Genomic DNA, 26,568 nt, shown 5'->3' with positions numbered 1-26,568 from the left:
ACAGCGAGAGCCCTGCCCCTCGTTTCTTCCTCCTCCGCCCTTCCAGTCTCGGGACTCGGTGCTCTCTGCAGCAAGATTCCTGTCCTCCAGCAAACCCTGCCAACACTCGTCTCCACCGTAGCTTTCAATTTCTCTCCTCACCAGCTTAGTGAGGACACGCGTAGGTAACACCACTGGGGAGGTTGAATGCCAGTCGGACAGCCTGGGAACTAGAATGCTGTCATGAACTTCTACCAGAGTTGGAAACTTCAGTGTTTCTTAGGCAAAAAACTTTTGGAGGAGTCTGGGAAAGACTGAAGTTGGCCAGGAAATCAAGAATGGGGAAGCACAAGCAGAAGGGCTGAGATTGATGGGGATGTGACAATGAACTGGACTGAGAATGGGACCAAACTTGGGTTCCTCTTTCTTGGCTTGCGGGCCCCTTTCCTTCCTACCCCCACCAGGTAAGGCTTGGTCCTTGAGTGGTCAGGAGGGGGAAGGTGCAAGCTCGATTCAGTTCCATTCCCAACCCTCCCTCACCTCCTTGACCCAGCTGTCATGGATGGAGGGCATCGGCAAACAGGGGCACAAAGGGAGCCCAGGTCTGCAGTTGTTCTGGGAACAGCGAGCAGAAGCTGGTCTCGGCAGCCAGGTCTCATCCTAAATCTCCTTTAGGGGTCTCTATTGCATGAAGACCTAATGGAAGGGCAGGGCACGGCAAGGGCTACTTTACTCCTGGTTTACCCACCAGAGCAGGAGGCAGGGGCCCTGTTGCCTTATCTTTGGTTCAAACAAGCCATTAAAACTTCCAGCTGCAGGTCCTGTTACAGTCACAGTTGCCACAGGTCCCCAGAGTGCTGAAGGGGGTAACCTGTTCTCAAGATAGTCAGCTACTGCTTTCCCAGCACCTCTGCACCCTGGAGATAGACAAGATGGCAGGTAGCCCGAGCTGTTACTTGGGAGCCCCCACCAGGAGCCACGAGGCTCTTGCCTATCAGAAGGCAGGGCTCACCACCCCCCATCAGAAAAGAGAGGCAACAGGTGCTTCAGCTGCTGTTTATTGACATACAGGTAGGCTCTATAGCAACAGGCCTGGAGGTGGCTGCAGGAGTGGGTAAACCAAGGTGGAGGATGGAGTGTCTGTCTGCAGCGACAGCTGAGTGGAGTGCAGGAACACAAGTGCATAGTGCACATCAAGGTGGGAGCAGGGCAGGTTGAGGGGGCTGGAGCAGCAAGTGAAGGCCAGGGCCAGTGGGCGGAAACTGGAACCACTGCCCCAGGCCCGAAGGCCCCTCTCCTGTTGGCTGTTTCCTGACCCCAGCCCAGGCTTCAGGGTTCTCTGAATATCCATTTCTACAGGAACTGAACGGAGTGCACAAAGGAGGAGAAGCAGGAGCTGTTGCCATCTGTGTTAAGGTCTGGAGCCTCCAGTCCGGCACCCCTGCTTCTCTCTTGCTTGGGTGGGGCCTTGAGATGGGCAGCCTGGCTCAGGGATACTTCAGTGAGCAGGGTCTTAAAAATAGCCATATTTCAGAGGCATTAATCTTCCCTGGTGTCCCACCCCACTAGTGCCACACTACAGCCCCCACGTGAGCACTACAAGCATTGCTGGCCTAATGGAGGGGTTGGGGGGAGGGGATGGGACAGATGGGGCTGGAGGAGGGGCTCTGGGGCCCATCACGGCACAGGTACTACACGCATGGTGTTGGTGAAGCCGGAGCCAGGGCGCCAGCCGGTCAGCACAATGACCACATCTCCCTTCTTGAAGAAGCCTCGGGCCTTGCCTGGAGAAAGAGAGGGAGGTGGGTGAGTAAATGCCAAGTCAGGCAGGTGTGAACAAGGGACATTGCCCCACAGCCAGAGACAGCATGCAGGACCGGCTGACCATTACTTCCTTACACCACACGGTGGCGCCAGCATCACAGCCTAGGCAAAGGGGACGAGGGAGGCCCTGAGATTTTCCATATCGCTCAGATGGCAGAGTTGGCATGGACCTTTGGACATCATTAGTTTATACTCTGGAGGGTGGAGAGCCTTGCCCAAGGTCAGAACCAGCTGCTTCCTCTCATCCCATGGCATCCTACACTTATAAGGATAAAGGCCACATCAGTACATAATCTGTGTGTGCCACCCCACAGTGCAAGAGCGCTCTCTGGCTAATTTTATTAAAGAAACACCGCAGTAACGAGCAGATGCTGGAGAATGGACAACCCTGGTTGTCCAGGATCCTTTGCTTTGGGCTCTAGACTGGATGAGTGAGGAGAGGAACTAGGCTGCTGAGCCCCACAACTCAAAGGACCTCCTTCCCCCGGGGCTCAGCACAGACTTCAGAGAAGGGGATGGAGGTGTCAGAGAACATTCCCAGTGAGGGCAGCCAGGGCTCCCGCACCCTAAGAGGGTCCCCTTTCCAGAGGGTCCCAGAGAGCCTGGGGCTCAAGCACCCCCACCCTGCAGACTCTAGTCCTTGCTCCCAGCCACGCACCAACATTCATGGCCAAGTTCACCCGGAGGTCCACGTCCTCGGCCCAGGCCTCCTGCACTGGGTCCTTACACACCACAGGGAAGATGCCCCGGTACAGGTGGGCCTGGCGAGCCGTCTGGTGATTCCGGGTCACAGCAATGATAGGGGCACGGGGGCGGTACCTGGCCACCTGGTGAGCAGACCTGAGAAGGGGTAGGGGACAGGCAGAAGAGACCATTCAACAGTGTCCCGGGAGCCTCCCAGGAAGCCCCCCAGGGGCCTCAGCAACCGTTTACCCTCTAACCCAACTCACTATGCTAGCCTGAGGCTCTGGCCACCTCATTTCAGCACCTGCTCCCTGGGTTCTTGTGGGAGTGGGGAGCTGCCTCCTACAGCTGGGGCAGTCCTTCTTCCTGTATCCTCCATAGCACGTCACTTTCCTTCATAGCTATGCGACCCATTTGCCCTCCACCCTTCCTCACAGGTCAGGGCCCCAGGATCCTACTGACCCAGCCTGGTGTGTCTCACCCCTTTCCCCACATGGCCCAGAGCTGGCAGAACCCCTCTCTGAACTTCTTCATTCTGGCCACCGGAGGCAACCCTGGCCCAACCTCACTAGCACCCACTTCCCTTGCTGCTACTATGATTCCCCAAAAATAAGACCTAGCCGGACAATCAGCTCTAATGCATCTTTTGGAGCAAAAATTAATATAAGACCCGATCTTATTTTACTGTAAGATGGGTCTTATAGTATATCACATACCATATCATATCATAAATCATATACCAGGTCTTATATTAATTTTTGCTCCAAAAGACGCAGTAGAGCTCATTGTCCGGCTAGGTCTTATTTTCGGGGAACACAGTAAGAACTACAAGCCAAGCAGCATGTGAATAGCACCTGACTCAACATCTGCCAAGAACAGGGACAGAGCCTACCAGCCCCCCTGGAAATCTACAACCCAAGCCTTCCCTACTGCTGGGCCCTTTCCCCACCCCATGTAGACCCCAGGTCCCTGAAAAGTCCCAGCAACTGACTGAGTTCCAGAGACCAAGTCAAACCTGAGAATCTAAGTGAGGCAGGCTTAGCAATCTGGCTGCTACCCAGGAGGCAAGGCGAGGAGACCAAAGTGTTAGTGTGGGGGCTCTGCCTGTGAAGGCTCCTCTGGAAGGTAGGGGACCCTTTTGAAGCCCCAGTGCCAAATGCTTCCTTGAACACTGACACATATACTTGTAGTTGCAGATGTGTCTCGGGAGTTGGGGAAGAGCGTGCAGGAGACTATACCCCAGAAGGCAATCTATGAGGACACTCAACAGGTGTCAAGGAAACTTAAGCCACGTCACAGCTGAGAATGCCCTGCTTAAGGCCAGGCCTTCATACATGGTTTTCAGAGGGAAGCAACTGCTGAAGTCAGGACAGGCTGCGAGTGAAATCCCAGAAGATCTGAGCTAAAAATAGGGAGACAGCACAGCCGGGACGTTTCCATAAAGGTCAGCCCTGACGGCCAGAGCGCCTTATCCTGAGCACTCCGCTGAGGGCCTCTGCACAGAGCTGCGTCTGGGCAGCCCCACCTGCTGCTCCTCTTCCAGGAAAGCCCCGCCACCCTGTGGACAGGGAGAGGAGCACACCCCACACTGGGAGTGAAGGATGATAACTCAATGTCCAGGACTAGGAAAGGATCCCAAGTCCACGGCTGAACACAGGCCTCAGCTCGGCTGCACGGCACCAGTGACCTTTCCTGGGCCAGAACCCACTCGTCTTGGGGGCTCAAGCACAGACAGGGACGTGTGCACCAACCACAGAGCACATCAGTGAACAGAACTAATTTCCCAAACTGAGCCTTTAAAGAGCACACAGTAACCAGAGTAAGCAAAGCTGGTGGTCTTTTACTATTTTAAGGACCAGCTTTGAAATACCCAGCAGTCAGTTTATCTGTAGTTACGCAGTGAAATCTCTGGTTCATCCTGAAGGTGTACACGTGCTTTGGCTCCACACGCTCCCCCTGCCTGGAGTCCTTTGGGCCCAGGGACGGGACTCCACTTATTTCTGGGTCCTGGCCTGGGGGCTGAGGGGCTCCTTCCCTGCAGGGTCCAGCGGCAGGCAGGGTCTTACCTTGGCTCAGCGCCATCTGAGCAGCGCTCAGTGCACTGCTCCCAGGAGCCCCCAGGGGAAGGTGCCACTGAGCAGGGCATTCCCAGGGCTGCTGCCACTCCTACCTGCCCGACTTGGTGAGGACGATTATGGCCCCACTGCAGCACTTGAAGGAGGCCTCCACGGCGCCCACGGCGGCGGCTTCTGTGGGGTCACTGGTAATAGGCGCCAGGCGGCGAAGCTCCTCAAATAATTGCAAGTGGTAGATGGCGGCCTCTGCCTCACGGGCAATCTAGGGGAGCAACATCCGTCCAGAGGGACGACAGGGGGGGACAGGGCTGTCAGAGCTGTGTCACAATGGAGAGCGAGGGGAGGGGTCGCACAGACAGCTGGTGAGGAACGTGTCCCTGACTGCGAAGGCCAAGAGGAGCCCAATCACTGAGGTTCTGAGCTGAGCAAGGTCAAGACTCACTGGAACCAGTCCTTCACCAGGTACCTGTGACACCACATGTGCCTACCGAGCTGAAGGACCCTCTGGCCCTGCCCTGCCCTGAGCTCCCTGGCTGGCTCCTGGAAGATGAGAGAAGAGGCTAAGGCCAGGCCTCAGGTGCAGGGCTGGCCCCTGGCTGTCTTCCGAGCAGCTGGAGTAAGAGGCTGGTTATCCTACAGAGTTACCTGCCCTCAGGGCCCTACCTGCCAGACTCCGTCAGAACTATCAAAGCTGCCGCTAAACACTTATAAGAAGCCTGCACGCTGCCCATGGCCATGGCCTCCATGAGGTCTGTGGAGTGACTTGAGCCTCGCACAAGTTCTTCAAACAGCTGGCGGTGGAACATGGCTGCCTCCGCCTCACGAGCTATCTGTAAGGTGCAGGGGGAAGGGAGGCAAAGAGGGAAGAAGGAGGGAAAAAAACAAGAGACAACAACATGGAAAGACAGAATGGGGAATTAATCAGAGAAGGTAACCTTAGGTTAATTGGCTAAATCTGTCCTTCAGGCAGATGCAAAGAGGCAGGGTGACACAAGGCTGCTCAGGGATGTGGGGAGAATTTCCAGCATCAGTGCTGCTGATTCTCCCCCAACAGAGGGGAAACTGGTTCTTCCATTATGGACAGACTGTAATTGGGGGTGGGGTGGAGGGAGACAATATGGCGGCAGGCTCTAGCACCTTAGCATGGAAACATGCCTAGGCGGGGCCCGTGCCACTCCCTGGCAGGACTTGGCCACGCTGCCTCGTGACACAGCTTACAGGAAGGAACAGGCCCCCGCCCTCACATGGCTGTCTGCCCCCATGCACTCACGGAGTGCTTGGCTTGGCTTCAGGCACAGGGCTGCTATAAGCCTTTCCAAAGGCCCTCCATGGAAATGCACTGAGCAGCACTGGAAAGCTGGGGTCAGACAAAGCCAAAGCCATGTGGCTAAACTGCATTCAAAGCAGGAGGGTGGAAAACTGGCCAACTTTCAAGGGTACACGGAACAGCCATGTGGAGACAGATGCCGGTGGAGGCATGCAGGTAAGTTTAACAAGACATCTGATTAAAATCAATGATTGAAAGTCATGGGAAAGCCACTGAGTTATTTACAGACCACCTGCTCAGATAACACCAGGAATTATTAATAGAAAGAAAATTTAAGCTTTAGAGAATGACATCGCAATTACCAGCATCTTAGGGGAATGATGGATGAGGGAAGAATCAGTGACATCATCTCATTAAGAGGACAGTATTAGCAGACATGAGGCAGGACTTACTAGGTTAAAGGGTTTCTTTCTGCAAGAATGGAATGCGTGCAGCCCAACGGCAAGGCAACAGGACTGGAACAGGAACTGGATCCTACCTGGCCCTGCCTAGCCCTTCGTTAGGGACACTGACCGCAGTTAAGACAGCAGAGAGCCGTTAAGAGAAGCTGCCAGCCAGGTTAACTAGGGACAGAGAGAGGAGAAGGCTGGACCCCGTACTTATCTTCTGAGCAGGACCATGCCATCCCAGCCCTACAGCTAAGGTGTCCGTCTGCTATAGGCAAGTCTGGGGCATGAAAACACGGAAGCAGAAGTGAGAGCCCAGAACCGGCTCCTCAGTCTCCGACCCCAGCCCCGGCCCCACAGGGAGACCCAGCGGATCTCCTGCTATGTTCAGGACAAAGCCCAGCAGGTCTGAGCTAACCTCAGGCTTTATTATCATGTCCCCTCACCTAGAAACTGGGGCGACCTCTATCTCACAGAGGCGCTGAAGATGACCGCAATCTACAGAGGGACTTAGCAGACATTCAGTAACAGCGGTCTGTAAGTAAACGTACCCCACTGAATTCACTTTACACACAGGCTCTGAGAGGCTGCGATTTGCCCACAGGTACATTCAAGTCCCCCATCTTCCTGGTTCAGTAAATCACGTCAGGGCCACCCTCCCACCTGAGGGGACATGTGGGGAGACCCATAAATGTACCAGCAGCCACTCTAGAGGTGACTGGTTCAAGGCCAACGGTCTCCTGGGAGAGACAGGACGTTCCCACCACTGGGGCCATGGTGAGAGTGAGCTCAGGGTACTGGGCATGACAACAGCAAGTCGTCTCACCAACAGGGTGGTACATCTGCCAGGGCCAGGGTACAGTCACCCCAGGATGGGACTGGTCTCTACCAACTTCATTATGAGAAAATCCATGAAGGATGCTGAGGGCAGCCCAGAACACATCTTTAGTCAAGACGTCAGTTCACCACTGAAAAGGTGTTCAATGATAAATGACGTATCTTCTCTAGAAACCATTTAAGCCGAATAATTGGACAGAGAGAAGAAAGGAGAAAAGATATCTAGTCTAGAGGTTCTTTTTGGGGGGCTGTTCTAAATTTGGGGGACTGCAGGGGAGAGGGTGTCACATAAAGGGCATGCTGTCCTTTGCTGACTGAAAGGGAACAGGAAGGTTAGAGAAACCATTTTCGGGTAAGAGACAAGTTCACTGCGCTACGCATTATAAACACTGACCCAGGGCTACTGTGGGGAAGCTCGTTTGTGGCCCTCGTTTTCCCAGGTGTAACCCTGACAAGCTGATCCTCCCATGAACGCTTCCGTCATCTCGGGAGCAGGAGCAGACAGGGCAGAGGAACTGAGCCTCAAGCCCCAGAGAGCAGCCAGGCACTGGGACATGGCCGAGCGCAAGAGCTTTGAGAAGCTGGCTCCGTAGCTCCGTGAGGAGAAAGAAGCGCCACCTACAGACTCCTCCGGATGTTCTCAGACCAGGGCCAGCCAGGATCCGCCACCCTCCCACCAGTCTCTATTTGTGGACCTGTCCCCTGTGACTTAAACCGCACTTTTTAGTCTGGGACGAGTGCACAGCACAGCACGACAGGTCCTGCTGCAGGCACCATGCAAAGCCAGCTCAGGCAACCCAGGGCAGGCGTCAGCCTCCAGTGCAGGCCGACATCCCTGTGGGGGAGGCACCTGTCGGTGGGCAGATGGGGAGGCCAAATGGAAGCCCAACTAACAGGATGGCCGGGAGCAGGAGCCCTCGGCTTTTCTCCAGAGTAGGACAAAGATCCTCTGGACTACCCAGAGGAGGAGGTACAAGTAAACCAGTACTTGAGCCAAGGGAGGGAGCCAGAAGTGGATTAGGCTACATCGGATGGAGGAGGACGCCCCCAGAACAGGAGGAAATAGGAGAGGGAGTGTGGGCAGGGAAGGCAGAGCAGAAAAAACAAAAGACACACCCCCACCCCACGGCAAACAGCTCCTCATTCTCGTGACCTGGACAATGATGAAAGGTGTGGGTGCAGAAGCCGAGGTGTGGCTGAGCCAGCGCGGCCTCCAGCCCAGCCCGAGCCAGGGGACGGGCCCATGGACTCACCAGGTGCTGCATGCGCACGGCCTCCAGCGGGTAATCCCCCTTGGCCGTCTCTCCAGACAGCATGATGCAGTCGGCTCCGTCCAGAACTGCATTGGCTACGTCGCTGCCCTCAGCCCGGGTGGGACGGGGCTTCTTGATCATGCTCTCCAGCATCTGGAAGGGGACAGAGCATCAGTGAGGCGTGGCCTGGGCTGTCTTTAGAGACGGACGGTATGTATGAGCAGAGTACGGCTTTGTGTAGGTGCAAGGAGGAAAATGAGTGTGAGTGTGTGTGTGTGTGTGTGTCTGTGTGTGATATATGGAGGGAGGTCCATGGGAAGAAACCAGGCAGCCTCTAAGTCTCCCGATCAAGCTCCTGTGCGTGAGGCGGGGCACATGCCTGCGTGGCACAGATGACAGGCTTCCCCGCTCGGTTGCAGCGCCCGATCATCATCTTCTGAGCAAGGAAGACCTTTTCTGCAGGAATCTCAATGCCTAGATCACCACGGGCCACCATGATCCCATCGCTGGCTTCCAGGATCTCATCAAACCTGACAGAGAAGGTGGAAAGACAGGTTATGGGAACAGGGTCCCCCGTACAGTGATGCCAAGGAACTCTTCCTGGGATTCTGCCTTGGCTGTCCTGCTGCAAGGACAGGATGCTATCACCATGATGTCACCATGGGTGCACAGAGGTGATGGGGTGTGCCAGCCTCCTCAGTCCCCCAAAGGGGCCCGGTTCAGCCTGCTGAGTTTCTTTAGCACTAGGATGGATACTGCACTGGGGAGAAGGTGAGGTCTCCTCTCAAGTCCCACAGGCCCATTTCTTCTCCACCTGCCTCCTATGAGGCCCCTCCTGAGGTGTCTGCCATATCCTCGCCAGTCAACACTTTCCTGGCAGAAAAGGAATCTGAGGCCTGCTGACAGCTCCCAACACAAAGGTCATGGCCTCTTCCAGCCAAGGACACCCGAGGGCTGCTCCCTGAGGCCACCCCCTCCAACTTGTTGAAGGCAAGAGCACAGAGCTGGGCAGGCGCTGGGGACGCTCACCTCCGAACTCCCTCGTGATTCTCAATTTTGCTGATTATCTTGATGTTCTTTCCTTTTTCTCCCAGGACCTTCCTGACTTCGTGCACATCGGCTGCCTTGCGGATGAAAGACGCGAACACCATATCTACGTCCTGCTCCACCCCGAACTTCAGGTCCTGGATGTCCTTTTCTGACACGGCAGGCAGGTCCACGGCAGCCCCGGGGAGGTTCACACCCTTCTTGCTGCCCAAGGTGCCACCGTTCTCCACCTCTGTCACCAGGAAGTCAGCACCTGTGTGAGATGGAGTAGGTGGGGGGGTGCAGAGCGATGAGGGCACATGTTCTTGGCAGGAAGGGAAGCGGCAGGACGCCGTTGCCTCCCTCCTCACTACAGTGAACTGTGTGAGGCAGCTGCAGCCATGCTGCCAGGTCAAATCCCACCCCACCAACTGTGTGACCTTGGCAAGTCAATTAAACTCTCTGTGCCTGTTTCTTCACTTGTTAAATAGGGATAACACCTACTCCTAGGTTGTTTTAAAATGTAAATAAGTGATCATGTGGAATGCTTAGAATAACACCTGGCACTTATAGAAATATGAGTTATCCTTCCCAGACACACTGGAGTCCTGAACATACTCGTATCCTACTGAGGGATGGAGGAAGGAAGCGGAAAACCCAAGTACTGAGGCTGGGTGTGAAGAAATCTTCTCATATGCTCCCCAAGAGCACCATTAAGCAGGACTGAAATCTGTTTTTGAGGATAGGAGATATAAAAGGAATTCCTGAGAATAAACTCAATCTTGCTGCCAGCTAAACAAGCTTCCTCTCTTCCTGGTGTCCAGGAAATTGAGAGCCGGGAGCCGGTTGTAGACATACCTTTCTGCTTCACCTGCAGGGAAATAAGCCCATCGTCCACATAGATCTTGCTGCCCACTTCCACCACCTTGCAAATGTTCTTGTAGTCCAGCCACAGGTTGTTCTCGTCACACTTTTCCATGTAGGCATTATCCAGAGTGATCTTGAGAGTGGCGCCTTTTTTCAGCTCCACCTCCGCCGTGCCACTCTGCAAACAAGACAGAAAGCCATGCGTCCAAACTGCAGAAGAGAAGCGCTTGCCTCCAGGGAGTAACACTCAGCCCTCAGCTGGAGGTAATAAAGCCTTGTCCTTTGGGAATAAATGATCATATCGTTTAACTTAGTATAATTCAAGGAAATAACCCAAGAAAACCCTACAATGTTTTAGGTAAGCTATTTAAATGATTCGGGAAAGGAGACCAATTTCTCCCCAAAGGTAGAGAGATTTGAAAGTAGTTTAGAGTGAAAAAGATTCCTGTGTGGTATTTTTTCTTAGTAAAGCAGATTAAATCAACATTTTTTACACTGATGACTAAGACCCTTGTTGATAGACCTAAACTCTGAGGAATGTGGCTTCAAGCAGGGCAGAGATTGCTGAATTCGCCTCTGGGGCTCGTGCACCTTCCTTCTTGCTTCTCTCCGAATACTCACGCCCTTGATGAGCCCAGTTCGGATCTCAGGTCCTTTAGTGTCCAGGGCCACAGCAACCGGCCGATAGAGAATGGGGTCAGAAGCAAAGCTTTCTGTTGCTGCGCGCACATTCTTGATGGTGTCTGCATGGTACTGGGGAAAGGAGGGAAGATGGTAAGCGCCCTCCCATACACGAGGACCTAGTGCTGGAGCTGAAGCGGCCACTCAGGAAAGACCACCACCACCCTCCAGTCTCAGCGCCGTCCATGCACTGAGCACTCTACCTGCTTGTTTCAACTTCCTCGGCTCCACCCACTCCTGCCATAGCACTAACACACTCTGACGGCAAATCTGAGAAACTGTTTAGAGTACTGCCACCAAAAACCAGTAAAGGTATGAGTGTAAACACATCTCAACAGAAAAGACAGAAGTCTGTGTCCCTTCAGCTGTTCCCTTTTCCCCAGGACTCATTAAATACAGCAGACAACAGGAATGAAAGGCGCAGGCTTGTGTTTCGGTGATACTGGTCTGGCAATCAGTGTCAGATGCTGATGGATCTGGTAATTCTGAGCCTTTTCTCTATTGATTCCAGCTACAATTCAAACTCAAGGTTATTTACTTAAGCTAACAGTGGCCGAAGCTAAACAAACAGGGACCTCCCTTGCTAAGGTCATGCAGGCCTGTTTTCACAATTACTTTCTAGAGTGATTAGACAGAAGTGGAATAGGGAAAGATGGGAGTATACCTTTCTCTGAACTAATTGCCCATTGCTATTTCTCACTTGCCACAAATCTTGACTACAATCTTCTCTTTTAAACCCTCTTTTTCCATTTGCCATTACTGTTAACTTAAGGACAAGATGTCAAAAGTTCTTAAACAGTGTAATCAATATGACATTGCTGATAACAGAAGCACCCAGTTTGGCGTTGTGGGCCTTGTCCTTTCACTGTTCCTGTCCAGAACAGCACCTGCAAGGAGGCTGGAGGGGCAGCTGAGCCAGAGCTTCATCTCCACGCATGGCGTTGCCTGAAGCTTACGGCTGGGTCTCCAGGTCGTAATTCAGGCATACTCTATAAAGAGGACCATTGCTTGTTTTATTGAGGTAGAGGTTCTTACTGTAAGTTATGAAAATTTCTTTCTACTGCTGATTTGCAATAAAAATCGTACAGAATAGAACATAGAAATAGTTTAAAGGACTGGGTGTTGAATACTGTCAAATGCCTTTTCCTCAGAGTTGATGTGAGCAAAAGAATCTATGAAGTAATCAGAGCAGAAAAGGGCACATAGTAATTATTTAATAAATGCTACCTATTATTATCATCTTATTTACAGCAACCACACTACTTAATCCCAGTGTGAACTGCGTGTTCCTAGGATACAAAATTTACTTGGTCCTGGGTCATGACTTTAATACATGGCTGGATTTGGACTTTTAAATTTTATTCATGCTTTCTGCATCTTTCTAGTGAGTCTGGTCTAGTGTACTAACCTCTGGTACTAACACGTCTGGTTTTGGTACTGTCCTCGTCTCATCTTAGTACCTACCGATCAGGGTATGTTGGTTGCAAAGAAAACATGGGGAAGATTTCTATACTTTTCTAGGCACTGGAATCAGAGTAACAAAAGATTTAACTCTTCCTTGATGGAGAGACATAATTCAGCCATCAAAATCATTTGGGCCTGGTGTGCTAAGTGGAGGTAGATCTTCTAGTCACTTTTTCATTTTCTTAAGCTATTAGTTTATTAACATTTTCTACTTCTTAGACAATATTCAATTTCATTTCAGTTTAAAGGAATTAAGGTGTAGATCTTTTTATGACTTAAACTCTTCTAACGTATAGGAAATATCCCCCTTTTCTACTCAATCTTTATATCGCGTCCTTGTCTTGACCAGGCTTGCCAGTAGTTTCTGTTTTATTGTTTTGGTTTTTTTTTTTTTTTTGGTCCCCAAAGAACCAACTAACTCTTGGCTTAATTTGTTGAATATGCTTTTAAATCAATTCCTTTCCTTTACCCTTTTAAGATTATTTTAAGTTTTGTTCCCCTAGTGTTTTGAGTTAAACATGTATTTATTTCATTTACTTTCACTCTTGCTTTCTGACAATTGCATTTACGTTTTCTGATTACTAGGTTAGACTTTGTTCTCAATTTCCATAAAGGTTAAGTCAGAGAATATGGTCTATATAATTTCTACTTTGTGAAACTTGAGGTTTTTTTGTGGCTCAATATATTTTTGAAACTTTAGCGTTTTAAATAAACATGCATTTTTAGTCTTGGAGACATAAAATAGTATAAACATCCCAGTTAGCTTAGTAAGTATTCTATTACTCAAATCCTCTCTATTATAGTCATCTTTTGGTACATTTCTGGGAGGTGTACTGAAGTCTTCCACTATCCCGGTCTTGTTGGACGTCACCAGTCAATGCTGCCCTTGTGGGAGGTTCTCACTTTGGTCAGTCAGTGTTTCTGGCCAACATGACACAACGGGACTACACGTGCAGTAAAAACACATCTTGCCCGTTGAACTGACAAAGGGGGGCTAGGAACGCTGCGGTGAAGCTGGCAAAGGATCAGACACCGGCAGTGGATGCTCCTCTGCCAGAGTGAGGGCGAGAAGCAATGTCAGTGATTCCCGTAGAAGAGTGTTTAAGATTGTCAAGAGCTGTAAAAGTATGTCCCAGATACTGGTTAAGAGTCCTGACACACAGTCAAACTGTAACATCACATTATATAATATTAGAGCAATTTCAGATCAGCTTCCAAAAGCCAGATCCTAGGGGCAACCTCATCCTGGGCAAAAACCTCAAAATAAACCCAGCAGAGGGACTTGGGTTTTTTTTGTTTTTTTCAACCCCAAGTCTAACCTGGGAATACGAGTTAAAGCACAGATTATCTCCCAATGTGTCTGTAGTTTAAAAAGACCCAAATCCCCCATCAGGTGCAGCAGACACCACATGTCCTTCCCCTGCCATTTCAGAGCTGTGCGGTGTTACTTTACTGGATGGAAGAGAAGATAAAGCCTCGTTAAAGGTCAGCTTCTTAGTCTATTCCTGCTCCTTCCCCTGCACACAGGAGACTGTGGCACACTCCAGCAGCAGGGATCAATAGTGAACCCATCTTGAGTGATGTCTTTGGCTTGCTCTTTGGGCTAAGCTAACACTGCGGTAATTCCTGGCGACTCCTGCTGAGGACCCCTCTGCCTTTGGAAAATTACGGACGTGTCTGAACCTGCCTGAGGCGCCTGCTGAGCAGTTCCTCTGAACTTGATCAGGCCCCCATGACATTTGGTGGCTGGTCATCCGCCAGGCCATAGGCTGTTTATGGAAAATGGGTTAGGGAACTTATGAAGAGTCATGTTTCCAGAAAGGAGGAATTCACCTCTTGGACTGCACTTCCTGAGGCTTTATTTTTAGTCTAAACACCAACTTCCAAATGCCAGAGGGCAACCCTTTGCCACCTGCCCGTACAGGGCAGCACTTCTTTATTCTGATCAGAATACAGAGTCAACAGTGGGGACATTTGCCTCATCTGCTCCTCCTCCATCAATGCCAGTGTGAAATCCCAGGACCTGGGGTTGAGCCTGACGGTTTTGAAAAGGCACTATCCCTCAGGGAGCCCCCAAAGTCCTCAAAATGAGTTTGTTCTGAACTTGGGAACAAAATAGGAACGGAGGACTTCCCAACAGCTGCCACCTGGTCCCTGGGTGAGGCCTCTGTCCGCAGGTCAAGTCAGCTGGTAAATGGCCCCAGCACTAATAGATTCCTACCCAGCTCCTGGGGGAGTGTTGGCTTTATCTTAACGTTCCAGCACCCCTGGGAAGAGAGAGGCTGGGAACACAATGCTGATGAAGAGGGCTATTAAATGCCAGAGTGTTAGTACATTGAACTCAGTCCTTAACTCGCCACAGGGGAAACCCTTCTCCTGGGCCTACCCAGTTATCTTGGGTCTAGAATAGGCCAGAATCAATCTGCAGGGCGATCTTTTGATTCATCGCTGCAATATAAGCAGCTACAGAAACCCAGGGGTCGGCGTGTCAAGCAAACCCTGAGGCCAGGACACCTCGTGGCTTTGAGGGGTTTCCAGGAGAACCCTTCCACTGTAACTTGTGGGGCTAATGGTAGCACAGGCATGTGGGGGAACCAAGAAGGTCTTCTTTGCTGAAGGAGACTTAGCCAGCTGAAATAGTAAGCGAGGGAAAGGAGAGCAGGGAGAGGCTAGTGAAGGCCACCTTCCCATTGGCTGCAAACCCCACTCTTTCCGGCCTGGTCCACTATGGCTGCACACCCCAGTTTCCTACAAGCCATCCCAGCGGCCAAACGGGCCAGCCGGGGCTCACCTCGTGAGTTCCATGAGAGAAGTTCAGACGAGCCACATTCATCCCAGACTTAATCATCTCCTTCAACATCTCCACTGATCGGGAAGCTGGGCCTGGTGAAAAAGTTTTCAAGCCCTAAGTGTTAATTAGTCAAAGAACGATTAACACTTTAAGTTTAAGGAACTCTTGATATTTCACTTTTTTCCCTAAACTTTTCCTTCATTAAACAGCTCAAAATTCTTTCAAAAGCCATATACATGGCTATTATTTGCTGGCCCACTTTAGAGAAAACTTCTATTTCTTTCAAATTCTACAGGCTCCATGTCACCAGAAAAGCCTAGGTAAGACCTGATCAGACCCTCTTCATTCTCTCGGAAGCCCAGCCACACGTCCCACCATAGACTCTTGGTTGCACAGCGCATGTTAAAAAGATCTTTCCTAGGTCTGTGAGATGCTCCTAGAAGGATGTGCTAAGGAACACACCCTCTAAATTCAGCCTTTAGCAAACAACAGAAAGCAAAACTGATTCTCTATTGCCATTTCCTCGGACCTAAGTTCCCGTAAGAATCTGTGTAGAATCTTCCTCAGTACCCACTCTGCTGCGCCTGTTTAGTATTTTAAGCAGGACACAGTCCACTGGCACGTGAAGCCCCTGCCGGGGGCCAGGGCACAGCCACTCACCGATGGTGCAGATGATGCCAGTGTTGCGGGCGGTGATGGGCGGCGAGTCGATGTCCAGACGGCACATGTGCTCCAGGAACGTGTCGGCCACGGCCGCGTGCAGCTGCTGCGTCTGAATGAAAGCGGTCCCGACATCACTGTGAGGCTTCGCCATGGCTCCTGAGGTCCTGCGTCCGGGGGAAATGAAGACAGTGATCAGCCTGCGGAGCCCCGTGGTGAAGACACCGCTTGGCACAGGAGACTGTTTCCTGCTCACATGTGAACTCAGTAAGCACGCTCTGTGCACAAGCCTTGGGGAGCCCCGCACGCTTGGGCTATGTGGGTGCTCCTCAGGGCAGGCAAAGGGCTCACGGGGCCGTGAGCGAGAGAAGGACCTTAACGAATAAGTTAAAACCTCGTACCCAATACATGTTCTTCCCAGGCATCCACTGTAAGCAGACCTCCCTCACAATGAATTGGGCTGATTTCTACCTTGACAGCAGCTTTCCAGCTAATCCTATAAATAACATCAATTTACATGCACCGAAGTCATTTTCTCAAAAGGAAGCTGTAACCATCTTCCAGTGATACAAACAACTGACTCCCAATTTAGAACTTCAGTAAATCCAGATCTTTGTAAGAAAAGTTGTCCCAAAGCTACAAACACCTGCTGTGGAGTGAATGGGGCACCCATATTGCCCCTGAACAATCCCACCCAAACCCCAAGTGATGTCCTAGTAAGTGAAGACACACAGGCCTCCGAGGTCCGGAATGCCAGGTTTTCACTAACTCAAAGCACCACACAAATTCATTCCTCGACTCACCCTAGGCCCGAGTAGGTCCCAGCCCACTGATAGGCAATAAAAACCAGTCCTTGGACAGGAAGCAAAGTCCAACAAAACCCTGAATGCAAAATATTTCATCCCAGGAATCTGTACCTAAAACACACCTGCTTTTTTGGTCAGGACTTCAGCATGTGCAAAGCACGGTGCATAAAACCAAGGATGACCACAACGGCACAGGTCTGATTCTAAAATTATTCCAACTTCATTTGCAACACGAGATTAAGGTTAGTTGTGGAATCTTTCCCCTAACTGCTTTTCCGATGCAGCATTCCGATTCCCTTTCTAAGTCTGACAAGCACACCACCCCCAGTGACAAAGACCATCCGTTCCAGGTAATTAACCAGCCCGGGTCACAATCCTGACAACTGTCCTGACCTTTACTTTTCTTCTTTACTGACTTACAACTAAACTCACTCAGCCGGTTAGATCGCTGATTTGAGACAAAGAAGTAAGAAGCTTCTGGCCAGCGCTCTGAAAAACTGTCAGGTCAAGGTGTGAGCAAAAACTTGACACTCCTCCTCAGAAGGCTGTCCCTTTTCCTCAAGTTCTCGGACCAAGGGCCATTCCTTCTAAAACACTTGAGCCTAAATGCTGCAGCCCAGGCTCAGGGACAAACCTCGCTTTAGCACTGTCCCACCTCCTACTAAATCTTGGGGCTCCAAATCATAAAACCCTGACTCCTTCTCCTCCTCCTCCACCCGATTTGTGGCCTCTCTGGGTGGCTCGAGTAAGCATGCATTTAAATCCATCTATCATCTTCAAGAAGTCTGATAAGAGCCCAAAAAGCTCGGTGACCAGGTGTGAGCAAAATTCCTGCCAGCTACTGACAAGGATGGCTACAAGTCCTCGACTACAGAATCTGAAACTTTAAAATGGGGAAACAAGATACCGCCTCACTACTCCACATGGCAAGTGCACAGTCCCTTCCAATGTGCATTCCCCAAATGACGGCCACCCTCTCCTCCGTGACCTATTTGGTTCTGGATCTCTTAGCACCCAGCACTTGGAGGGATTCCGGTGTCGGCTGAATGATACTTTCAGTGTATCTTAATGTCTCTCTGTCAGAATCAGAGTTGTACCTCCAGTCCCCACTCCCCAAATCTGAGAACTTCTGAATCACTGGCAGGGTGGCCTCGGCAGCCAGGGTCCCTTTAACTGCACTCACAGTTGGGGCAGGGCTTCTTGCATTCCCGCAGAGCACCCAGCCGGGTTTAGGTAAGTCTGGCTGTTAGGGGAACATTCCCGAGGAGGTGGTACTCGGTGGCACACGATGCCAACTGGGACACTAAGGCCTTGCTGTGGCCTCCAGGTGGAGAGAGCGCCGCCCAATCCCAGGACCGTGGTGTGAGCCAAGTAAGACCTGAATAAGTGGGTAGTGGAAACAAACCCCCCTCTTCTCAAAAAGCATCAGCTGGTTCTTGACTAGACCTGAGACATTAGGGTCCCCTTGCAAAGACCTGGCTGAGGCCACTGATTATTGGGTCATACCTTGTGTTCTCTGGGCTTGGGCTTCCGGTGACATAGTGCTTTTTTGGCTCAGGGTGGCTCCTTGGCCCCACTTGCAAAGACTGCTCGGAGCTGAGTAAGCTTTTTCCTGCAGAGCTGTACAAGGATTCAAGTAAGAGCTGAGTGTAACTAAAGCTCTTTGGGGTATTGAAAAGTTGCCTTAAAAACCAGGTATCCAGGCGGTAGCTGTTTCCAGAGATTAAGCTGTGTTACAAAGAAAAACACAGAGGCCTCCCAAGGAAATACCAAGAAACTGGTCCAAAAAATTTGCAGGTAAAAGTGAGTTCTTACTGGCTCCTGTCCGATGCTTCATCCCCTTCCCTAGCACCCAAAGACTGCTTCCCGTCTAGTCTCTCTAAACCTGCGGCTCACTAACATTTCACTATGCTATATAAGAATCTGATCCCTGCCCCTTTCAGGTGGAAGGGACACTAAATTAAACATACATAAAAGACTGGAAGGCTATCTACTAAAATAGTAACATGTTACCTGGGTAGTAAGATTACAGCAAATTTTTTTCTTCTTTACTGATATGAAATATTTTTATAAGAAAAAATTACAAATACACCTCTTTCCAAAAAATGATACATTTACAAGCATCCTGGTAAAAGTGTTGAAATCAAAACCAATGTGAAGCTCCCAGTTCCAATAAGCAGCTCTATGTACTTCGGGAATGCTCTCTAAACAGGCAGAGGTGAGATGGTAACACGTCTTAGGACCTAGGTCACATCTGGAGTTTCAATGGCTTAAGAAGTCAACCTTGATGCATTCAACCTCAACGCAATGAACAAATGAATAAGACAGTCCAGAGGACAATTTGGTGCCTAAAACCTCTTAGTTATGTGCCCCAATCCAGCACTTTTTTTCCCTATTTAGCCTGTCCTCGGGCTTCACAGGAAAATTTTTGCAACAAAGGTGTTTTGGTACATAAGAGCTGCCTCCAGGACCAGGAGATGCTATCAGCAGATACAATTAATTATATTGGGCTCAAGCACTAACCCTATTTCACCATGTCGAGTTAATTCTGAGGTTTACAAGCTCTGATGCTGTGTTCACCCAGGCTGTTAAGTATGGAAATCACAAGTGAGAATGTTTGGCATATGAGTGGAAATACATACACGCAATCAAAAGCATGCTTCTGAGGTGGCCGGATAGCTCAGTTGGTTAGAGTGCGAGCTCTCAACAGGGTTGCTGGTTCGATTCCCGCATGGGATGGTGGGCTGCGCCCCCTGCAACTGAAGACTAAAAATGGCAACTGGACTCGGAGCTGAGCTGCGCCCTCCACAATTAGGTTGAAGGACAACTACTTGGAGCTGATGGGCCCTGGAGAAACACACTGTTCCCCAATAGTCCCCAATAACATTTGTTAAAAAAAAGAAAAGAAAAAGCAGCTTGTCAGCAAGTCGATCCAGACCCCTACATGGTCTCAGTAAGTCCTTCAAGCCCTCCAAACCTGAGACCCCATGTTTCATCCCTGTGTCATCAACCAGTCTCTCCTGCCGTCTCCCAGGTCTTCCACGAGTCTCTCTTCCTGCGTATAAGCTGCCCATGCCGCCAACCACCTACCTAGAGTTCTGCCTAAAACACCCTCCGGACACTCCCTTGCCGGCCCAGCACAGCAGGCTCAGCCCTGGAGGTTCAGGGCGGGTCTCTGGAAGAGCTCCCCTCCCTCAGGCTAGCCGTTTGGACAGTGCCAGCCAGGACATGCAGCCCAGCCCATGCCAGTCTGACTCACGACTGCATCCTCCTCCTCGGGAGGCACAGACATGCAGAGCCAACCTCCGGCCAGCAGAGCAAGCTCGGCGTATCCACTGCCGGCGGAAAACACTGTGCCCAGGTCCAGGAGCCTTATTCTCGAGCCTGAGCCCCTGCAGGAGCATCTTCCTCAGAGCCATTTCTCCTCTGTGAGAAACGAGACACCATCAGAGCCTCAGTGTGGCCGACAGGCGTCACAGCTCAGCTCCAGGTGCACCCATTCCCACCTTTCCTTTCTCAAGGGCTCCTGCTTCTCTAAAACTATAGTTTCTGTTGCACCTCTCTTCAGAAACCAGTGGGAGGTGAGGGGACTCATGAAAAATACCCGACATGTCACTTTTAGAGCCAGTACTGTTGGCATGCTGTTCTGGGAAAGATTCACGCTTCACTCCACCAATACTTTCACAAAGGCCCAGATCATTCTGCCCTAGTAAACCAGCCTGGCCTACGGGCCTGTATGGGCACAAAACAATTTTTAACGAGCTCTCTGTATCGATTTTGTGCTGATGGTAACCTCACCACACAGACTAACCCAATAATGATGGCACCTGATGCCCACAATTGTATTCCTTGCTCTGACATCAATTTGCTACTTCAGTCCCCAAGCCAGCCTGACGGCCTTTCAATTCCCAAATCTTCAGAAGGTCAGTATCCATTAGAAAGTTTGCATCATAATATGCGTGACAAGGCACTCAGGCCAGCCTGCTTCCTAGGCGCTCTCTTCCAAGATGGTGGAGCAGGGAAATAGAATTTCAAAGACTGGCCTCCTCTATGATCAAAACAAGATCCAAGCATGTGCTGGGCCAGCCACAGAACCGGGCAGGGTCTGGAGGGAATGGCTGCATTCTGATGTCCTGTTAATGACAATGGTGTATTGGCATACGGAGCAGGGAACAGGAGGATAAGCAACTTTTAGCTGAGATGTCCACTCCACCTTCAGCAGGCCCCGTAACAGAAAGCAAAGTCAGTTTACCTGGTAACACAAAACAAAACGAGCCCATCTGTACGTTCAACTAAAATTCCCGTGCACTTTTATTTCTTCAAGGCTACAGCTAAGTGACTTATGCCTTACAAGCAGGAGTCTAAGGTCCTGTTTCAAACTAGAGTGCGGAATAGGACACAAAGCTGATACTGAATGGGCCTACCCACCCCCCCAAAAAAGGACCAGTCAACTCCAGGGCAGGAAGTGCCAACTCAGAGAAACCTCCATGTCCTCAGATGCCAAAGACTTCCTGGTTTGACGGTAGATGCTCAGAGCAGAGAACTGGTTTCAGCCTGAAGGAGGAAGTCTGGAGGAAGCTTTTGTGGTGGTGCCTCTTTACTAAGCTTAAAATAACGAGGCGGTGCTTCTGGGCATGATATTCATACTCTGGAGGCAGCAAGGGGCCTGGAACCCTGGTTTAGGGTCCTTCCAAGTCAGGTGCAAGCAGGCTGGATGGTGGTCTCAGCAAAGTGAGGCTTTGGCTCAGCATTTAAAGGAGGAGCCGCCCTGCATCACAGTTGGAGGAAGAGAAGGGGGGATGGAGGGGGGGAGGGCAGTGCCAGCTCATCCAGAGCACTGACCTAGTTAGTTTGACGGGTCTCCTTCACAGGTTTGCCTCTCTTTTGTTTTGAATTAAAAAAAGAAATATTAACATCTGTATTTCCACCACCCAGAACTGACCATCAACATTCAGGCAGATATTTTTTTCAGACTTTTTTTTAAAAAAGTACAATTTTTACAGTTTATTTTTTCTCCACCCCCAGACCTTCAGCCCTTCCACACCCCTTCAAGAACTTTGACACCCAACACCCATCAGGAATTTTGTAGCCTTCCAGTTCATTTAAGTGTGTCCGTATTTATACTGAACCCTATGGTATACTTAGTTGTTTTCTTTTTTTTTTTAGTTGTTTTCTAAAGTGTCCTAAAACATCCATTCAGTACATTTAAGATCTATCCCGCTGATACATATAGATCTAGTTAATTCATATGAACTGCCACACCGTCTGCTGCACAACCAGACCATTTATGTATTCTGTAAGGGTTGGCCACCCCCTCCCCCGCCCCATTAAATCACTTTTCCCCCAATTTTCAATGCTCTCCTAGTACACGTCTCCTTGTGCAGGTGTGAGCTTCTGTAAATCCAGACATGGAATTCCCGGGTCATAGGCTATGCTTATTTTCTACTTTACTAAATATTGCTACATTGCTCTCCCAAGCGTGTACATCCATTTACAACCAAGCAGTAACGTCAGTGCTCGCCTCCCACCTCTTTGCCAACACTTGATCCTGGCCAAGTTTAAAACGTTTGCATCTGATGGGTGACCTTTGTGAATCTGCACTTTGAAGTCGTAAGAAAAAAGGGACACTGGTGAGCAGGTCTCTACCTCCGTTTACTAGATCAAAGCTCCACGGCTCTTCCAGAATGCACATGGTTTTTTCTCATAACATGACTGGCTCAGCTAACCCATCACCTGACAGGGGAGACACCCGTCGTCTGAAGTTAAACAAACAGGATCTGTCTGTAGGTTGATTAAAGGCGTTTGGAAGGGATGGGCTCCTTTCAGAGAATCCTGCGGGCTGCATCAGTGACCACAGGCCTATCACAGAGGGTCCTGGACTCTCCCCCACCACAGTCCCTGCCTGACTTCCAAACGCAGCTTGCTGGCATCAGGAAAGAGGCTTAGAGCTCCTCAGGAGCTTTGCCTGAGGTCACAAGTGGGGGAGCGGAGTCTCAGAGGCCACCAGAGGTATTGCAGCCCGGCTCTCCTACGTGCAGACTGGCACAAACCACTGCAGGGGTGGGGCGGCACTGCTCGGTGGCCCAGACAACCTCCCCTTTTCAGCTGAGCAGACATAGGAGGAGGCCAAAAGGCCTAGCAGCGGCTGCACAGCACCGATCACCCACTCGGGCTCACCTTTCCCAAAACAGCTTCTTTGACAAAGCCCAGAGAATCAGACTATTCGTTTATCTAGTCGAATGCTGGCTCTCAGGAAAACATGGACATTCCCAAAAAGCATGGTGGTATTAAGAAAGGGCTTCATTTCACTCTATTCCTATCCATACCAGAAGCTGATGCTTATAGCGAAAGAAAGGTCCCATAAGACCTTTCACCAAATAAATCACCTACACTTCTCATAAGATTCCCTACAAGGTTGCAAGAAAGCTCAGCTCCCGTGGGCAACTCATTCTTGTGGTGTACCAGTTACCTGGGATTTGACTGCGGACACTCAGAACAATTCAGGAATAACGCTAATGTCCAGTAGGACTCACTTTCCCCTACCTTGTTGTCAATCTTAGCTCCTGGCCAGGATAACACATCCTGACATGCCTTCATGAAAGCTGAAGCAAATTAAAACCCATGCAGCGTGAGGCTGTAATGCAAGAGGTGCTTTTTTTCTACCTTCCTGCTCACAGCCGTTTCCTCATTTCTTCCATTGCCTCAGCATTAAGAAATAAAACAGCGTTAAGAAATGAAAATTGCTTTTCCTGTGACTCCACATTGATGTCACAACATTCAAGGCACAGAAGCAATTCCCGTAAGGTTCTAGCTCTGTTTGGAGTCACAGCCATGAAATTTGCCAAGTCACCAGGGGAACATTTCTTAAAGATGCAATAATGCTCTTGGTTAAACTATGAATTCAACACTAAAATTATTTACTTCTAATACAGTGCTTACAATGAGAGCAGCTGTACTAGACAGGAAGAAATTAACACCGATATGTTTTGCCTCAAGTTCAGTAACTCAGAAATGAGTTCAAAGACATTCTTTCATTCCTTATTCATATCCACTACAGCCCTTATCCCATGAGGCTGCCATGCCCACTGAGAAGGCGCAGATTGCATTACCGGGGTATAGGACTGTGCCACACTGCACCTCAGCTCGTAGGGCAGTAGAGAGCCTGGGGACCTGTACCAACCATTTTTCACTTAGTTGAGACATTTTTAACTGCGGGAAATACATGCTTTGTTATTTGACTCACTGAAAGGGGACTTTTTACACCTGCAAAGATTACACGTTTCCCACTCACCTGATGAAGAGGATTCTCTCAAAAGCAGATAGGTTGAGAGGTTCAGTCATCCTTCCCACAGACCTGGTGATGGGTTACCAGCCCCTCAGAACAGCCCCACTGCATTCCCAGCACCATCCTCAAACAACCAGAGGGCAAATTATTTGCTAACAATGCTGTTCCCCTAGGGAGGGGCCTCACCCTCAGCACAGCCAATAGGGGGTTAGTGCCCCCTGCCTCCAGTCCTAACTTCACACTTACCAGCTGGCTGAGCGAATCCTAGAAGCCAGCTGGTGGGTAGGGAAGATTTCAGTCTTGGGGTTGCAAGTCTGTTTCCACTTATAGCCAAACACCAAAGATTGAAATGCCCTCCCCTTCCTTTGTCTAGAGGTCCCCATTCTCAGATGTGGTGTAAATGGAGTTACAAAGTCACATTATTAGTTACTTTGTAAACACTGTACCAAGATCCCTGAGGGAACTGGTTTCCAGGAGATGTCTGGTATTTAGAGCCTGCCTCCCAAAAAGGAACTGTGAGAATGTGTTTGGGGATGGCATGAAGATTAACCTTCCTGCTCAGTTACCTGTTAATTGTACTCAGTGACTAAAAGAACACATTTAGAGGTATTTCTTCTGGACATCTCGCCAGAGATGAGACACTACAACATACATACACCTCGATGTGTGCATAGAGACAAATCCTTTCAACAAGCATGAGGAAAATGTTACTGTTTACACATGGCAAACAGGCCCCGGGGGCTGAAGTCCCTCCATCACTCGTGTCAGTATGAGTCAAACCTCATTCTAAACGCCTGTTGACAACCTCCCAATGCCTCTCTCCACCATACACCGACGTCACCTATCAGACTCACATAGCAGGGGATCGATGTCCTGGGTTTAAAGCACACGGACAAGAAGCCAAGGGTACCTTTAAATAACCTTCAGACTGCAGGTGCTTTCCCGCTTCTTCAAACCCTGTGTGATGCCATCTTGTGAGGCCTCCTGTCACCAACCCCTCCTCAAGCAGGAAGGGCGTACCTGCCTCACCGCACTAACCAGTGATAACTTCTACCGCTATGTTCTCATTCTCTAATGAGACTGTGAGCTCTGTGGGCAATGACCGGTGTAGTCATCCGGGTCTCCATCCCCCTCCCCGCAAACAGCTTCTGAACAGTTTTTATTGAGTGGAGGTGGTTCGTGGCACCAACCACCCGACCTATTTGTCCGCTACCCACACCTGCTCCCACCCACCCCGTGGCCTCCGCGTTCTACAATCTGGGCGCATCTGTGAAGCAACGTGAAGCAGAGGCGAGGAGGCCTCCGTGCCGTACGGACGGCTGGCCAAGCCCGAGGTGAGGCTGGGCGGTAACGGGTCGGCAGGCCAGTCGTCCGGCGGGGCGGGGCCGGTCCCGGGCGCCGGCTGCTACGTGCAGTTCCGCCGCGGCGGGATGGAGCCCTGCGACGCTCCCGGAGCGAGCGCAGCGCCTGGGTCACCGCATCGAATCTGGAGCACCCAGGTGCAACCACCCTTTCTTTCCCTGCAGCTGGAAAGGTCCAGGGTTACGTAACCCGGGCCACCGCTGCATCCCGCGCCGCACCCGACCCAGCTCTGCCGGCCCGCAGACCACTGCCCTTCGTCGGTGACCCCAGACACAGGTTCCAGGAGTCGGAGACTAGAGCCGTGATGGAGACGGGGGACACGAGCTGGGGGGCGGGGAAGCAGCGGGACGAGACCAGATGGGCGGGGGAGGGGGCGTGAACGTGACTGGGAGGGGCGAGGGCCGCAGCGCGCGGAGAAGGATGCGGAGGAGCGGACGTGACCGGAGTGGGGGGGAGGGGCGGAACAAGCGCATGAATGGGGTAGCGGGCGGCACGAGGTGGGCACTGGGAACCTGAATGGTGGAGGAACGTGGAGGTTACAAGAAAAGCATCAGAATGAGGAGGCACGGGCAGGTGAAGACGAAGGGCGAATGGAACAGTATTAAGGGGCAAGGGGAGGAAGCGAGCGAGGGAGCCGGGGGGAGAGAGGAGAGGAAAGGAGGTTCGGAGGGCATGTGGGAAGGGAGGCGAGGATCGCACCAAAATTGGGGTAGGGATCGAGGCAGGAGAGGGTCTGGCTGAGTCATCTGACTTTGGAAGAAACAAGAGCTGGGGGCCTTGAAGAGCAGGCCCTAGGCGCGAGCAGCTTCTTTCTCTTCTCTCCCGACCCCAACCGGGTACAAGATGCCCAGGATCGCGCGCCGCCCCGGAATGGGTGCCCTGTATGCGCAGACCGGCCAGATTCCGCACTAGCCGGGCGATGGAGCCCAGGTGAGGACGGATGGCTCAGCCTGTCTCCCTCCAGCTCACCTCCGGTGTGGTCTCGCTCGGGCTGCGGGTACACTGCGGAGAGGTCAGAAGGCTCTGCGCGGTCGCTTCTGCGTGCAGTCGAATGCCTCAGCCTCAAGGTTATCCCGACTACAGGGCCGCCGCAATCCCTCCGCCGCCCCGCCCCCCACCCAATCCTGGCTCCCCGCTCGCCCGGCCCGCCCCCTGCGTCTTCGAGGGGTGCAGTCTCTGCTGTAGGAAGTGCGGCGGCGCCGGAACAGATAGTTAGGTTGCCCTTTGGGAAGGACTACATTCCGTGGCGGAAGGATACGGT

General features: G+C 51.1%; 1 protein-coding gene and 1 pseudogene across 4 annotated transcripts; both read right to left on the bottom strand.

Annotated features, from left to right (window-relative positions):
• Positions 1 to 1,021: 1,021 nt before the first annotated feature.
• Positions 1,022 to 26,485, bottom strand: PKM (pyruvate kinase M1/2). 4 transcript variants are annotated; one of them, XR_012494859.2, is made up of 11 exons: positions 26,277 to 26,432; positions 15,855 to 16,021; positions 15,195 to 15,286; positions 10,880 to 11,011; positions 10,250 to 10,436; positions 9,395 to 9,665; positions 8,745 to 8,895; positions 8,366 to 8,518; positions 4,658 to 5,392; positions 2,462 to 2,643; positions 1,022 to 1,763 (listed from the first exon to the last, which is right to left on the bottom strand). XR_012494859.2 is itself a non-coding variant. In XM_019735955.2 (11 exons), the coding sequence occupies exons 2-11, from the start codon at positions 16,006 to 16,008 to the stop codon at positions 1,657 to 1,659; spliced, it is 1,596 nt and encodes a 531-aa protein (XP_019591514.1). In that variant the 5' UTR covers positions 16,009 to 16,021; positions 26,277 to 26,485; the 3' UTR covers positions 1,022 to 1,656. The 4 variants fall into 4 exon arrangements, 3 of the variants coding, with proteins under 3 accessions (XP_019591514.1, XP_019591515.1, XP_088652980.1); XM_019735955.2 differs by having other exon boundaries at positions 5,226 to 5,392; positions 26,277 to 26,485; XM_019735956.3 differs by having other exon boundaries at positions 4,658 to 4,824.
• LOC148758541 (uncharacterized) lies at positions 5,400 to 7,051 on the bottom strand (annotated as a pseudogene).
• Positions 26,486 to 26,568: the final 83 nt, after the last annotated feature.

The sequence above is a fragment of the Rhinolophus sinicus genome, chromosome 3, assembly GCF_057876585.1.
Source record: "Rhinolophus sinicus isolate RSI-liver-muscle chromosome 3, RSI-T2T, whole genome shotgun sequence".
Taxonomy (NCBI): Eukaryota; Metazoa; Chordata; class Mammalia; order Chiroptera; family Rhinolophidae; genus Rhinolophus; species Rhinolophus sinicus.
Note: the sequence above shows the minus strand (reverse complement) of the source record. Positions and strands in the feature narration are given on the sequence as shown.